Genomic DNA, 14,852 nt, shown 5'->3' with positions numbered 1-14,852 from the left:
TTAGGTCAGCGAGTTGGTAAAAGGCGAGGGACAGTTCGTGTGTGTCTTGAAATTACTATCTGCCCCTTCGAAATCCGTAGCATGAAACAGCATTTCCATGATCTTGAAATCATGAAGGAAACACCCAAACCAATTCATGGAATTCTTCATCCACGCTGTAAGCCGATTTACCTGAATTTGATTTCATCAAGGCTTTTATATCTGAGTATATGCACTCCTGCTGTCAAGGTGTTTTTAAACAAATCATTCAACTCTTAACTGACAGCAAATATGCAAAAAAAACCATCGCCCATTCGGAGAATTGTCGGAATGGCAAATATTCGACTTTTCAACGTCCAGCTACGGTCTAACAGGAGAGGTAGACAAACGCGCTATCCCTGGCATCAGCTGGGATAGCTCACTGGGGTGGGAGGGTTCCATGGCATTCCACTAGGAGCGCCACGCGCAGAAAAGGGCTAATGCGAAAAGACAAAAAAAATATATCGTGCATCTCAGCAGTCAGCAGGCTTGGCTGCTTGGTCGCTCAAGCTGTCAACCGTGCTGTCAGGCTTCTTGCCTAATTATTATAAATTATTATTCTGTCAGCATCTGGTTTATTTTTAAATGGTTTCAACGTGCTTTGTCGCGGGGTGTTCAACAGGATATAAGTCAAACAAAGAGAAAACGCCAATATTCAGGGCCCCCAAGAATGACACAAATTTTGTGTTATGGCAAAAATCCATCCCAAGGATTGACCGAAAGTTTTCCAGAAAGGACTTTGTTTGTGCCAAACATTTCAAAGAGGAGTATCTAATAAAAACAAGAACGATATTAAATACAGCTCATCCATTGAAGGTTTGGAAGTTGGCAGCTGATGCGATTCCTACTCTAAACTTAAGTAAGTACTATCAGTAGAATATGTTCGGTTTCTGTTCTTACTAATAATGTATCTTTCTCATTGTGTGTAGGAGATAGTGACAATCAAGCCACAAAGAAAAGGAATGCAAGAATTAAACATAATTCTAAGTTGGAGCCTGTTGATTTGGAATTTCCTGTCAGTCCTCATTCACTTCAACTACTCGACAGTCATGAACCACTTGTGATACCCAACACAGTTGACGGGGTAGCTAAAGTCAAGATTGCAGATCATTTACAAGGAAATGGTATTGAAGAGTCAGCACTAGAAATACCCAACACAGTTTATTTAGAAGCTGATGTAGAGATGTTGGTTCCTCGAGAAAATAATGCTAGTAACCAAAGTAAGTACTATCAGTCAAATGTTTGGGTTCTGTTCTTACTAATAATGTATCTTTCTCATTGTGTGTAGGAGATTCACTTCAATTACTCGACAGTCATGAACCACTTGTAAAACCCAACACAGTTGACGGGGTAGCTAAAGTCAAGATTGCAGATCATTTACAAGGAAATGGTATTGAAGATTCAGCACTAGAAATACCCAACACAGTTTATGTAGAAGCTGATGTAGAGATATTGGTTCCTCGAGAAGATAATGCTAGTAACCAAAGTAAGTACTATCAGTAAAATGTTCGGTTTCTGTTCTTACTAATAATGCATCTTTCTCATTGTGTGTAGGAGATAATGACAATCAAGCCTATACACGAGCTGATGAAGAGATTGCAGATTCTCTACGAGAAAACGAAAATGAAGAAATCGATGATCAACCATTAATTGAAGCAGTCCAGAACATAATTTGTGATCCAACGGAAGCAAAGCTCCCAAATTCATGGAAATGGTGTTCTGTTAGTGAAGATTATCAAGAAGACGATCCCATAGCTTACAGCAAGATAACTGCAGTTAGATTCGGTGTTGTAAATCAAATCACCATGCCCATCAAGATGCTTACAGTTGTTGGTGAAGAAGTCTTTTACACTGTGAGGGGAGTAGTAATCAAAACACCAAATTTTCTGCCAAAATCCTACAGCAAAGTTGACGAGCTCAATGACATCTTGATTCGCTTCGACTCGTCCAATATTTGTAGTGGTTTTAAATTGCCTTGTAAAGACGCTCTAACACCTAGCCTTAAAAAAGCTACAGTGAAGCAGCTTGGTGAGCGACGATCGAAATTCTGCCTACGAATTCTACAGAAAGGATCGACCTGCTATAGGTGCGAACACCTCAATAAGTTAGTGGCTGGTATGTCACCGAAGCCAAGCCAAATGGAACGACTCGTTGAACGAAGCCAGAAATCAAGTCATCAAAATCGTCTGTTAAAACGTCAGTTACGCCGAAAAGAAAAAGTGATCAAGGTAAAAATTGTGAATTAACATTTTTATTATCCTTGTTTTAATCGCTTCTTCTGTGTTTAGGATTTGAGACAAGAAATAAAGGATTTACGAAAAAGCGTTGCAAAGGCGTGTGAGAATGCCCTTGAAGAGAAATTGTCCAGCCTTAATCCTAAGGTATTTTTTAATACCAATTATTCTATGGTATTCTCTGAAGGCGATGATAGTTTTCGTGACGCAAGGATAGTCTAAATTAACACCGTTCCTTCTTTAATACTTCAACATTGACTCACACTATATTACAGTTGACTTAATCACTATTTTCCCTTCAACTTTGATTATCTGCCTTTTCTCTGTCTTTATTATGTTGTTCATACAAGCAAAATCTGAATTTTGGGAATATGTGTTTTTTTGTCTAGTTATTTAATGTGGCATTATTTTATCTACAGGAAATTCTGGTGATGAAAACTATATTAAGGAAAGCAGAGACTAAGAACTCGCGATCTATGCGGTACGAAATAGAATTTCTTCTAGAATGCGTGATGCTCCGCATTAAGAGCAAAACTACTTACAATCACTTAAGAACCAACAACATTCTCCCTCTTCCTAGTGCAGAAACTATTCGTCGGCTATTGAGCTGCATGCCTTGTAAATTTGGTCTTAATAGTTTTGCGTTATCTTCAATTAAGACGTTTCTGTCAGGGAAGCCCAAGGCTATGTGTTATGGTAGTTTAGTTTGGGATGAAATGGCTATTTCCGGAGACGTTACATTTGACTCAATGAAACTGGTATTCGAGGGCTTCGTTGACTACGGGGAGGACGAAGGATTTGGTGAACCCATCAATTTCAAGAAACACGAAGGGGAATTAGCGGACCACGCACTTGTATTAATTTTCAGGCCATATAGATATTCTTGGATTCAACCTATTGATTGCTATGCAACGAAAGGCGCTTGTCCTGGTTCAGTCATTCATCAGCTCATGGGTAGGGCAATAGCAGTACTGCATCAACAGGGTGCTATTGTAAAGTCTGTTGTTTGTGATGGGGCACAAACCAACAAAACTGTAATGCGACTCTGTGGTATCACGGGCAAACACAACTGCATTGCAAATACCTTCAATGGTTCAGAAAATGTCCCAAATACCAGTACGACTTCACCGTTGCCTGTCAATGATGACAGTAGCCAGGACGTAACATCATTCGAACATCCCACACTTGATGAAGGATTAATTTACTTTTTAGTGGATGTCCCACATCTACTGAAAACCATTAGAAACAACATATTTACTGTGAAGGACGTACAGGTATATTCTTGTGTCCTACTGTATTGTCCACAAAATGTTCTATTAATTAAAGCGATTAATTACTGTGTTGTGTAGTTCAAAGGTAAACCGGTCAAGTTTAGTGACTTCGAGCTGCTATTTAAAACCAAAGGATAGCTGGAACACCCCTTAGCGGGCTTTATAAGCTCACGGAGACTCATCTTTACCCAACGTCGTTCGAAAAGATGAATGTTAGACTAGCAGCGCAAATATTATCAAATTCAGTTGCAACCGGCTTTAAATATTACCGTGAACGAGAAAATACCAAGGAATCATTTGAGGGTAATTTAACTCATATCTATTTTATTAAGTGACACAAAAACCTCAATCATATTTCTGTTACAGATACCGAGGGAACGGAGGAAATGGTGAGCCTAATAAATAATGCCTTTGATGTAATGAACGGGCGATGTTACAAATATTCCATCCGCAGGTCGACTTGGAGAAAAGACAGACTAGTATTAATTAAGCTTGAATTAATTTTACTATAAGGCTTTCTATAAAATCATAATTTGTACCCTGGTGACTTTAGACATTGGAGTCGTTATTGGAGGCATTATGGGAAACAGAAATTGCATACGATTCTACAAATGTAAAACCGTTTGCTTCCCAGACCACTTTGGAGGCACTGAGGGTGACGATTTTTAGTACCATCGAATTGACAAATCACCTTTTCTCGAACGAGGTCAATTATGATTTCGTCTTGACGGGTAAACTTAATCAGGACTGCATAGAAGTATGTTTCAACTTTATAATTTTAATCATGGTCTATCACTAACTTTTGATTAAATTCATTAGCGATTTTTTGGAATTATACGTCATTCTGGAGGTGGGACCGAGATGCCAACCGTGCATTCTTTCTTGGCGCTTTTCCGTATGTTATGCGTGTACTACCCAACCAAAACGACTGTAGCCCATTCAAACGTCGAGGAAGATCGCATGTCGCTATTAACATCATACAAGGACTGCATGTTAAATCGCTTCAAAAAGGACAAGAGGGAAACTAAGGATAGGAAGCAAGCTCTCAAAGATAGACTCGCTAAAGGTACCGACATCATCGACGGGAGTGTTTATAATAGGGTTGCTTACGACAAATGCATCGATGACGTCGTTTATGATTTTGCTGGGTATGTTGTGCATTCAAGGCGAAATCTGATCGGATCTTGTGCCCAATGCTGGGCTTCGTTGGTTAAACCAGAAAACCTGCCGGAAAATACGTCCCCAAACAAATTTCTCGTTCTCAGGGATAAAGGGGGTTTTAAAAAAGTAACCCCTAATATGTTTTTTTGTAATTTCAACGATTGAGACCATGATCATGAAGCATTTCAATGAGACTGGGAGTTACATAAGGGATTCCTTTGAAAGGGTTATTGCAAAGGTTCGAAACTCACCCTATATTCAATTTGCTGCCCTGCTCACAGTGAGATTCTTGTCCCTAGTCTGATATACGAGTATATCGTAATTCGCTTTCGTTTTCAGGCAAAGTGGAAAAAAATACAAGAAGTTTAAAAAAAAAATAGTCAGCGACATCAGTCACGAAAAATGTCCAAATGATAACCATGCAAATTTTAATAACTGCCAAAAAAAATAATTGATTTCAATGTTCACTTTTATATCAATTGTATTATTCATGTTGTATTCAATTTAATTTGTGATATTCCTATTTTAATTTTTCAACTGTTCAATAAAACCAAGATTTGAAGCCTATCGCAATCTTTTTAAACTTTGTATAACACTATTTTCTAGTTCGTATTAATCCTGTACCCGCCATTCATAGATGCTTGAGCGATGCTGAGGCGCACGATATATTTTTTTTGTCTTTTCGCATTAGCCCTTTTCAGCTCGTGGCGCTCCTAGCGGAATGCCATGGAACCCTCCCACCCTACTGAGCCAGTCAGCTCTTATGGCGTTTGTCTACCTCTTCTGTTAGACCGTGGTCCAGCCATGTAAGGAGATCACCAGAGTAATGGAAGCTCTGATGATATAACTGGAAGGCAAGCATGCTTAAAAGCTTAGCCTTATTTTTTTACACTATCTTAAAAGACCTCCTTCCCGTCGAATATTTCCAACATTTCGTGAAACTTAATTATGGTATGTTTATTCTTTTGCAGGAACGAATTCCCATTGAGGAAGTAAAAAAGGTTGGGTTTGTTTTTGTAGATTTTGTGAACGAAATTGGACGTTTGTATGGAATTGAACACAATGATCAATGTTAATTTTTTAACACATCTATCTCAAAGCGTCTGAGACTGGGGCTGTCTTTGGGCAACTTCTACATTTATCCCTGAATGATTCAATGGGGAGTTGGAAACCTACTTTAACGGCACACAATCAGTTGCAGATCAGATGGCGCAGAAATTTTTATTGATCATGTAGTCAAGGATGAGGCTCAAAAGCTTCTTGCTGAACATTCATTCCCCCCCGCGGTCTTGACCATGTTAATTGACTTACTCCATCTCCAATCTATTTGAAATATCAGACAACGATTAATAGCCAATGACGACGGAGTAGAATTACTTGGTAGTTTAATAGCCCGGAAGGTGCTTATTGAAGAAGAAGTTGCCTTGATCAATTTATTCGTAGATCCAAAATTTATTTATTTTGGAGATCGCAAATTGACCAAGGCACATTCTACCCTCGGTTTAAATCTATAAAGTTGGAATCTATTTTTGCGATCTCAAGCTATACGAAATCTCCCAAACGAGATGGTAATTTTGCACTAATATCTGATAGAAATGTGGTTAAAATTGAAAACTTGATACTTTTTAAATTAGATGATCGTCAGTCTCGTTTTTTTTTCCAGAATATGGGTTGGGATCTCCCCAAACCATTCGGTGAAATAAGTTTTTCAGTTATTCCGGAAATGACAACTAAATTTGTTGGGAAGGGATCAACATGACGGTCTCTTCGCAGCCGCTAGAACGATACGCCACTAATAAACAGGTATGCACGTTTTCTTTTCCTCTCTTGTTCTTTCTTTTGTCCATTATAGTGAATGGATAATTTTTTTTTTTAATCTAGGTGCAACCTGAGGCACTTTTCTATCGCTCACTGTTACAAGTTATCCTCGAAGAAAAGTTCCCCTCAACACCTCCAGTTGAATTTCAAGTGGGAAGACTGCGTAAGCCTGTCGGTAGTTTCCGGGAGTATCTTCAGTGGGCAACGAAAAAATTGAAATTAAATTTAGTGGTAAGAGGCACCAATAACGCAAATGAATAATCAAAAGTGAATTAAAACCTAATTTAGTTGATAGATGATGAAATCGAGGCATATTTGACTCGTTTTGGTGATGATAAACGTAGGAACTTGTATGCCTTCTTCCAGCTTCGTCTACTGTTGGCCAGTTTAGTCGAACACATAATTTTGCTGGACCGATTAGCGTTCCTTACAGAGCAGGTAGTTGCTGGCATTTGGCTCGGATTACATTTATACTAACATGTGCACATGTATTGTGCGTACATGTACGTACATGTATGTATGATGTACGCAACATGTGTTAAGTATGATGCTCTCGACGTTAGAGCGAAATGTGTTGTTTCTTTAGAATACAATCTTGCTGAAACCTACATTATAACTGCACTGCCAGATCATAATGAAACAGATTAATTGATAAATGAATCAAATAAATGTTTGCGCTGATCCCACACCAATAAAAACATTAAAACCTACCTATTTCATGTTTTTAACTATTAGCTAACCTTTTAAATAACTGGCTAGAAGCTTAACAACTACACTTGAATAAAGCTATAAAGAACTTGACTCTTCTAATGCTTTACCCAAGCTTGCATTTCACTAGCTAGAAATTTATAACTTGTCTCTAGCTAAAAAAATTAAGGAGGGAGGGAAGTCTAGCTTTTCGCCGCGTACGGGCTCTGTTCCAGCGAAAATATACGCTCAATTAATTCGGCTGCGGTTTATCTGATTTATGTTTGTAATTGTAACGGTAGATGTCACGTCGAATAATCAGAGGGCGTAGCTATCAGCTGATCAGTTGTTTGCTTCTGTCTGATTTCTTTTCGAGTCGTAAGAGGCCATTTTGCCTAGTAAAGTTTCTGATTCTGACAGCTCTTAATCTGGTACACTATTGGTGTCGTTTATTGTGTGTGTCCACTTGATTCTGCTCTGCATTCAGGTACTTGATTGAAATGTTATTTTATGACGTAAATTAATGTATTGTGTATTTGTGTTTAGAGTGTGTTAATTAATGCGTGATCTCTATTGAGTCACCCCTGGTATTTCTGGTCATAGCCCACTCCTAATTGTGGACCCTGGGTAATTTATTATATTATTGCTGATATGTCTTGCTTGAATGTAATTATTTATGTATATCTTTTTAGGCACCAGTTGAAAAGTGTAATAAAGTTGTATTACTCGTTGGCCCTAGCATTGTACTTCTTGGTTTAATTGGTGATCGTAGCAGGACCTGCTGCGAGAAGAAAGACAATGGCAAAGGGCAGGAGAAGGCTGCTCAAGCTCATCCTAAACCTGACGAAGACACAATTGCAGGAAGAAGGAAGAATCGAAACGTCCAGTCCATTTATCAAAGACAAGCAGAAGATCTTGGCAAGTCTCCAGCACAGTCAACAGTCAACGATGATGGACAAGGACTCAACCTTCAGACCCCAAATGCAAAAAGTGAAACCACATCTCAACACAGTAGAGCTCAAGATGCTGTTGAACGCGATGCTGTACGTTCCAAAATTGATTTAGCATGCCAGATGATCAACAAGCTGATAGCAGAAAATGGTTCCCGCCGAGCATGTCGCGGATTAGTTGACAAGCTCGACTCCATGTATGCAGACACCGAACGTCTTAACTTGTTGGCTGTCATGCCGAATCATACAGAAGAGTTTGGAAGACAAGCAGCCATCGAAATTGCACTGTTCACCCAAATTGAGACAGCAAAGGAAGACGTAGATGAATTCATCAATTCTCGTGCAGACGAGGCTTCTTCCATTGCTTCCTTTCAGCCTCTTTCTATTCGAAGCGAGGAATTGAGAAACTGGACTCAAACGACTTCTCAAGCCCTAGCTGATGCGAAACAGAAAGCTGAAGAAGCTCAACGAAACGCAGAAAAGTTGCAGAAGGAGTCAGTCGACGCGAAGAGGAAAGCGGAAGAAGCAAACAAAGAGGTGGCAAATTTAACAGGTGCTATTGAGAAAAGAAAATCTGCAAATACAGTCATCAGTGATGGACAACACGACTGGGGAGACAAAGAAACTGCTATCAACGATTGGCGTCGGAAATCCCTCATTGAACCAAGATCTCGAGAAACCGAAGAGGAAGGCGAGCCTGATTGCTGGATTGACCGATATTGCTCCGGTTTGGAAGATCCGACCTGGATTTATTCTCACAAGGCCCCGTCATTGAAAAGCGAACTTCCTGTATTTTCTGGTAAAGCTTTTGACTGGTTCTCGTGGATTGATCTGTATCGTTCAATGGTGCATGATCAAAGAATTTCAGCTGGCGAGAAGTTAGCAATTTTGAAGAGTCGTTTAAGCGGTGAGCAACTGGACATTGTTCAAGGTTTAGGAGGAGGAGAACCCGCGTACAAGTCAGCGCTTTCTCGTCTCAAGCAGGCAGCTGGACGCCGGGATGTCATGCGAGTTGCCTATCTCAGTGAACTCGATCGAATGGATCTCGGACGTGATCCAACGGCATTTCGTCGGTTTGCAGAAAAGGCGCGGACTCATTTCTTCGATTTGACGCGGATTGGAGAAACTTCAAGCTCTGACATCATTGAACGTTTATGCCGGAAACTTCATCCAGCAGATCGACTCGAGTGGAATTCCAGAAGAAGAACTGGATTGGAGCGTAGAAGTCTCAACGAATTTGGGGAGTGGCTCTGTGAAAGAGCTTCGGCTTATCAAAACGCGTACAATATTGCAGCAGAAAAATCATCTGGATTTGGGTTTGGCAGTTCACGACATCGTCCGACCACCGCTCGTGCTCATCACACTAGCTTCGAACCAGATCGTTCCGACAAGCCTTACAAAAGTCGCTGTTATTGTTGCAATGAAGAGCACCGTGTTTTATCTGGCCCAAGGCTCTTATCGGCCCCAGGCAATGCCGACCAAGGAGAAGATCCGATTCTGCATTAGAAGGCGGTTGTGTCTCAAATGTTTTGGGGCGAAGCATTCAGCCAAAGATTGTACGTTTGGAAAAGGATGTGGAGTGAAGGATTGCCCTTATGAACATCACAGCTTACTCCATGATGCAGGATATATTCCGACTGTAAAAGGCGACAGTCATCACACTTCTCTTTCAGCCCGAGCGGATCAAATGAAGGTGGCGCTGGGAGTAATTCGGACCGAAGCCTACGCTATGGATGGTACAGTTATTCCGGTGTCGGTGATGATCGATGAAGGCAGCGACACTACACTGTTTCGAGAAGATTTCCTCCGGCGTCTGAAGATAATAGGGAAGAAACAAAAGCTGGATCTTGTTGGTGTAACAGGTGCCGAACGTTATGATTCCCAACGTGCTGACGTGCGATTTCGACTACCTGACGGCGAAGAAACGATTATCGCCGGACTGACGATACCGCAAGTCGCTCGCCCTACTCCAATTGTTAATTGGGATGAATTGAAGCAACGTTGGCCCCATCTTGCCGACGTGCCCGTTATGAAGAGTGGAGGGAAGATCGACGTATTGCTGGCCCTTGATCATTCTCATTTGATTGCAGTGTTAGAATCGAGAGTAGGTGGAGATGATGAACCATTTGCCTCACGAACCCGATTGGGATGGATTGTTCGTGGCTTGCTTGGAGGAGACATTGGTCCGATGACTGCACGCTCTTATCATCTCACTGCAACGTCAAGAGAAGAAGGTCCGGCTGTTCAAGACTCCTTAGATGCCGAATTTAGAGCCTTTTGCGAAACAGAAAACTTTGGAACGGAGTTTCGAGGCGAAGGTGTGTCGGAGTCAGAGCAGAAGGCCGAGAAAATCGTCAATGAAGGTTTGCGAAAATTAGAAGTTGGCTATGAAGCTCCGCTGACTTGGATTGAAGGTGAACCAGCATTTGAAAATAATCGAAAGCTCGCACAACATCGTCTTCAAGATTTACGACAACGCTTCAAGAAGAACCCTAAGCTTGAAGAAGATTACCGAAAAGCCATAAATAAATACATCGATGAAGGATATGCGTCGCTAGTTGAAGATGAAAATCTCTACTCCAACGACCAGTTTTATCTTCCCCATCACGGAGTCTACAAAAAGGTCTACCGGAAGAAAGAGCGAAAATTGCGAGTCGTGTTTGATGGAGCTTCTCGCTGGAAACGGAAGAGTTTGAACGATGGAATGCGGCCTGGTCCGAAACTTCAAAATGATTTAGCTAAAGTTCTTATTCGATTTCAACAGGGAGAAATCGCCTTTTCAGCAGATATCACAGCCATGTACAGCCGAATTCGACTGAAGCCAAGTGATGCCCGATTTCATCGATTCCTATGGCAGGAACCTGGATCAGAAAAGATTTTTACGTATCAGATGGACCGTCTGCCCTTCGGACTAAATTGTTCTCCGTTTATTGCTCTCAAGACAGTGCAGCGAGCTGCTGCCGATGCAAAGACGGGGAAGAAGGATTGCATTGAAGCGGTCGAGAATAACATGTACATGGACGATTTATTAAAAGCTGCCGATAGTGAAGAATTAGCCATTGACAACGCGAAGAATATTCGGGACGGATTGGCAGGAGGAGATTTTCATCTTACCAATTGGATCTCAAATTCACCAAAACTTGTCGCAGCTCTTCAACCAATTGAAAGCTCTACCGTTGATTCAACATGCAGTTTAGCTTCTGATGAAGCCGAAAAGTTGCTTGGAATATTTTACGAGCCTAGTACCGACGATCTAACCTTCCGAGTAACCGGTGCGGATGAGGTGGAGTGGACACGTGCTGGATTACTCAGCAAAGTGGCCGCCGTTTATGATCCATTAGGTCGTGCAGCTCCTCTGATTGTCAAAGCGAAGATTAAACTACGTGAATTAGGCATCAAGGGCCTGAATTGGAAGGACGTCGTGACCGGAGAAGATAAGGCATGGTGGCAACGCTGGTTCAGCACGCTGAAACAATTAAACAGCATCCGGATGCCAAGGAATTTTCAGCCGAACAAAAGAAATATCAAGAGAAGTCAACTCTTAACGTTTTGTGATGCATCCGAAGAGGTCGTTGCAGCTGCAGTGTATTTGAATACCTCCTACGAAGACGGTTCCTCTAGTTGCCGATTGGTGATGGTGAAAACAAAATTGGCTCCTCGTAAAACTATTTCAATTCCTAAATTAGAACTTAATGCCGCTCTGCTTGGCGCAAGACTTTCCAGGTACGTGGAAGAGGCGCTAAACCTTCCTGGTCTCACCCGACTGTTCTGGACGGATTCAAGTACCACACGGAATTGGCTACGAGCTGTTGTCGCTCACTATACGCCATTTGTCAGCCATAGAATTGGAGAAATTCAATCTGTCACCGATCCGAGCGAATGGAGATTTGTGCCTGGAAAACAAAATATCGCAGATGTCGCTACGCGGTCGCTTCTCGTCGATGAAGAACCAATTCCACCTGGCTGGCTAGAAGGTCCTGATTTCCTGAAACAACCGGTTGACCTGTGGCCAAAAGATTTACCCTGGATGGCTGTTTCCGTCGAGCGACGTGCTTCATATTCTCAACATTTGACGAAAACACGGTTCGAGCATGATTGGTCAAAATTGAAAATTGATTCATCTAATCTTTCCAGCTGTCTCAAGATGGAATGCCCCTACCAAGAGTTGGTGCGTCGGTGTCAAGAAGAGGAATCTAATGAAGAGATCCAGCAGCTCCACCGAAATAGACCGCTCAGCCGAACATCGAGACTTCAACAATTAAGCCCGTTTTTAGATAGCGACGGAATTCTACGACTTGGAGGCCGCATCCGTCGAGCCCGTTTACCCTATGACATCTTGCATCCTCCAATCCTGCCAGGAAAGCATGTTCTTGCAGAGGCGATCATCATAGCGATCCATAACGAGGAGCATCACGTCGGCACGGATTTTCTACATTCAAAGGCTCGGCAACACTTCTGGATTCTACAAGGAAAGGAGCTGGCAAAGAAAATTCGCTTCAAATGTTCAACTTGTATTAAGACAAGAGCCAAGTTAGCAACTCAGAAGATGGGAGATCTTCCAGCTGCCCGTTTGGATTCATACTCCGCCCCATTTACCCATGTCACGCTTGATTATTTTGGGCCGGTAGAAACTTCGGCGTACAGGGGGAGGATTACCAAGCGATATGGCTTACTTTTATCCTGTTGTGTAACGCGCTATGTTTATCTAGACCTGGCCCAATCATTGTCGACGCCGGATTTTCTTTATTGTTTTCGTCGCTTCGTCGGGGAGTATACAAAACCATCCGAAGTCTTCAGTGATAATGGCACGAATTTCGTCGGCGCAGAAAAGGAAATGGTGGCAGCCGTTCGTGAGCTACAGATGGACGACAAATTTCAAGAATTCGTTCAAACGAAGTCGATTGTTTGGAAATTCCAGCCGCCCAGTGCTCCACATTTCGGCGGATCTCATGAATCGTTGGTGAAATCCGTGAAAAGAGCGCTCTACCGAGCATTGGATACGGAAAAGGCCAGCTTAAGATATCCGACGGATGAGATGCTGAGAACTCTGCTGAAGGAGGTATCAGGCCAGCTAAACAGCCGTCCCTTGACGCTCGCGAGTAACGACCCGGAAGATTTTCGACCAATTACACCAAGATATTTCTTAAATTTGCCGCCAACTTCCGATTTACCTGCTGGAATCGTCAAAAATGCTCTCCCTCGGGACCATGTGAGATATGTCAAAAAGATGGCTAATCTCGTTTGGGATTTGTGGACAAAATTTTATCTTCCCACTTTAATTCCTCGACGAAAATGGACGAGGGAGGAAAGGAATTTTGTCGTCGGAGACGCCGTGATGGTGTCAGAGAGCAATCTACCGCCCAGCCAATGGAAAACGGGGCGCGTGATCGAAGTCTTCCCTGGATCCGACGGTCTCGTCCGAGTAGTCAAAGTGAAGACTGGTAGCGGTGATTATTTACGAGCAATTCATTGACTAGTATTATTGGAACAAAGCTCGGCCAGCGTTCCGCTGACCTCGGGGGAGAATGTTCCAGCGAAAATCGACGCTTAATTAATTCGGCTGCGGTTTATCTGATTTATGTTTGTAATTGTAACGGTAGATGTCACGTCGAATAATCAGAGGGCGTAGCTATCAGCTGATCAGTTGTTTGCTTCTGTCTGATTTCTTTTCGAGTCGTAAGAGGCCATTTTGCCTAGTAAAGTTTCTGATTCTGACAGCTCTTAATCTGGTACGCTATTGGTGTCGTTTATTGTGTGTGTCCACTTGATTCTGCTCTTCATTCAGGTACTTGATTGAAATGTTATTTTATGACGTAAATTAATGTATTGTGTATTTGTGTTTAGAGTGTGTTAATTAATGCGTGATCTCTATTGAGTCACCCCTGGTATTTCTGGTCATAGCCCATTCCTAATTGTGGACCCTGGGTAATTTATTATATTATTGCTGATATGTCTTGCTTGAATGTAATTATTTATGTATATCTATTTAGGCACCAGTTGAAAGGTGTAATATAGTTGTATTACTCGTTGGCCCTAGCATTGTACTTCTTGGTTTCAGGCTCCCTACGCCAGCTAGTGGTAAGCAAACCAAAAGCTATCCATGGCGTAAGGGAAACGTGAAAAGTGTCGGTGTACTGTTATGTACATAAATTTTCATGTTTTGTTAAGTATAGCTACTATTCTTGACAACATCTCTCCATCTGATAGGAAAATCATTTGCTACTTCAGCAAAGAATTCTTCATCAATAACAGATGACCAAATATTTGAAAACTCTTTCCACATTTAGGATATTGATGAGATTATAGCAGGGCATTCATTAATTTCTTTTACAAAATGTTTCCACACATTTTTGTAGATGAAAATTCTCTGACGTCTTGAGATCCAAGTGACTGGAGGCTTTTATCGGATGATTTCCAAAAGTTGCGGTTATTTTGCAAGTTCACACTGACCCTTTTGCATCTGCTTAGAATGATCAACTTCCTCAGTTTGTTTCTTGCTTACCAGAACCATGAGCCTCTGCTGTTAATACCTTTGCTTTGAGCTAGAGCAACCTACAAGGCTATGCTTTTTCTCCTTTAACCTTAATTACTCATTGTTTTCAAAAAATTAAACGAAATCAGACAGATGCGGTATTGATTTGTCTGTTATGGCGGTCGCAGGCATGGATCCCTCTTCTTTTGCAAATGTGTGCACACTTTCCACGAGTTTTTCA

General features: G+C 41.6%; 2 protein-coding genes and 1 long non-coding RNA gene across 3 annotated transcripts; all 3 read left to right on the top strand.

Moving 5' to 3' along the window:
• Positions 1-347: 347 nt before the first annotated feature.
• Positions 348-2,602, top strand: LOC123466299. The gene is made up of 5 exons (XM_045181026.1): positions 348-877; positions 948-1,238; positions 1,307-1,504; positions 1,573-2,246; positions 2,307-2,602. Exons 1-5 carry the CDS (start codon positions 604-606, stop codon positions 2,472-2,474), a joined length of 1,605 nt encoding a protein of 534 aa, XP_045036961.1. The 5' UTR covers positions 348-603; the 3' UTR covers positions 2,475-2,602.
• Positions 2,603-7,606: 5,004 nt separating this feature from the next.
• LOC123466576 lies at positions 7,607-8,017 on the top strand. Its single transcript, XR_006641456.1, has 3 exons — positions 7,607-7,676; positions 7,738-7,816; positions 7,882-8,017. It is a non-coding gene; the product is annotated as an uncharacterized LOC123466576 (long non-coding RNA).
• A 245-nt stretch (positions 8,018-8,262) lies between these two features.
• Positions 8,263-14,765, top strand: LOC116935689. Its single transcript, XM_045166842.1, has 4 exons — positions 8,263-9,201; positions 9,263-13,924; positions 13,984-14,064; positions 14,130-14,765. Exons 1-2 carry the CDS (start codon positions 8,263-8,265, stop codon positions 13,610-13,612), a joined length of 5,289 nt encoding a protein of 1,762 aa, XP_045022777.1. The 3' UTR covers positions 13,613-13,924; positions 13,984-14,064; positions 14,130-14,765.
• The last annotated feature ends 87 nt before the right edge of the window (positions 14,766-14,852 follow it).

This window comes from Daphnia magna, unplaced genomic scaffold, assembly GCF_020631705.1.
Source record: "Daphnia magna isolate NIES unplaced genomic scaffold, ASM2063170v1.1 Dm_contigs103, whole genome shotgun sequence".
In the NCBI taxonomy this organism is placed as follows: Eukaryota; Metazoa; Arthropoda; class Branchiopoda; order Diplostraca; family Daphniidae; genus Daphnia; species Daphnia magna.
Note: the sequence above shows the minus strand (reverse complement) of the source record. Positions and strands in the feature narration are given on the sequence as shown.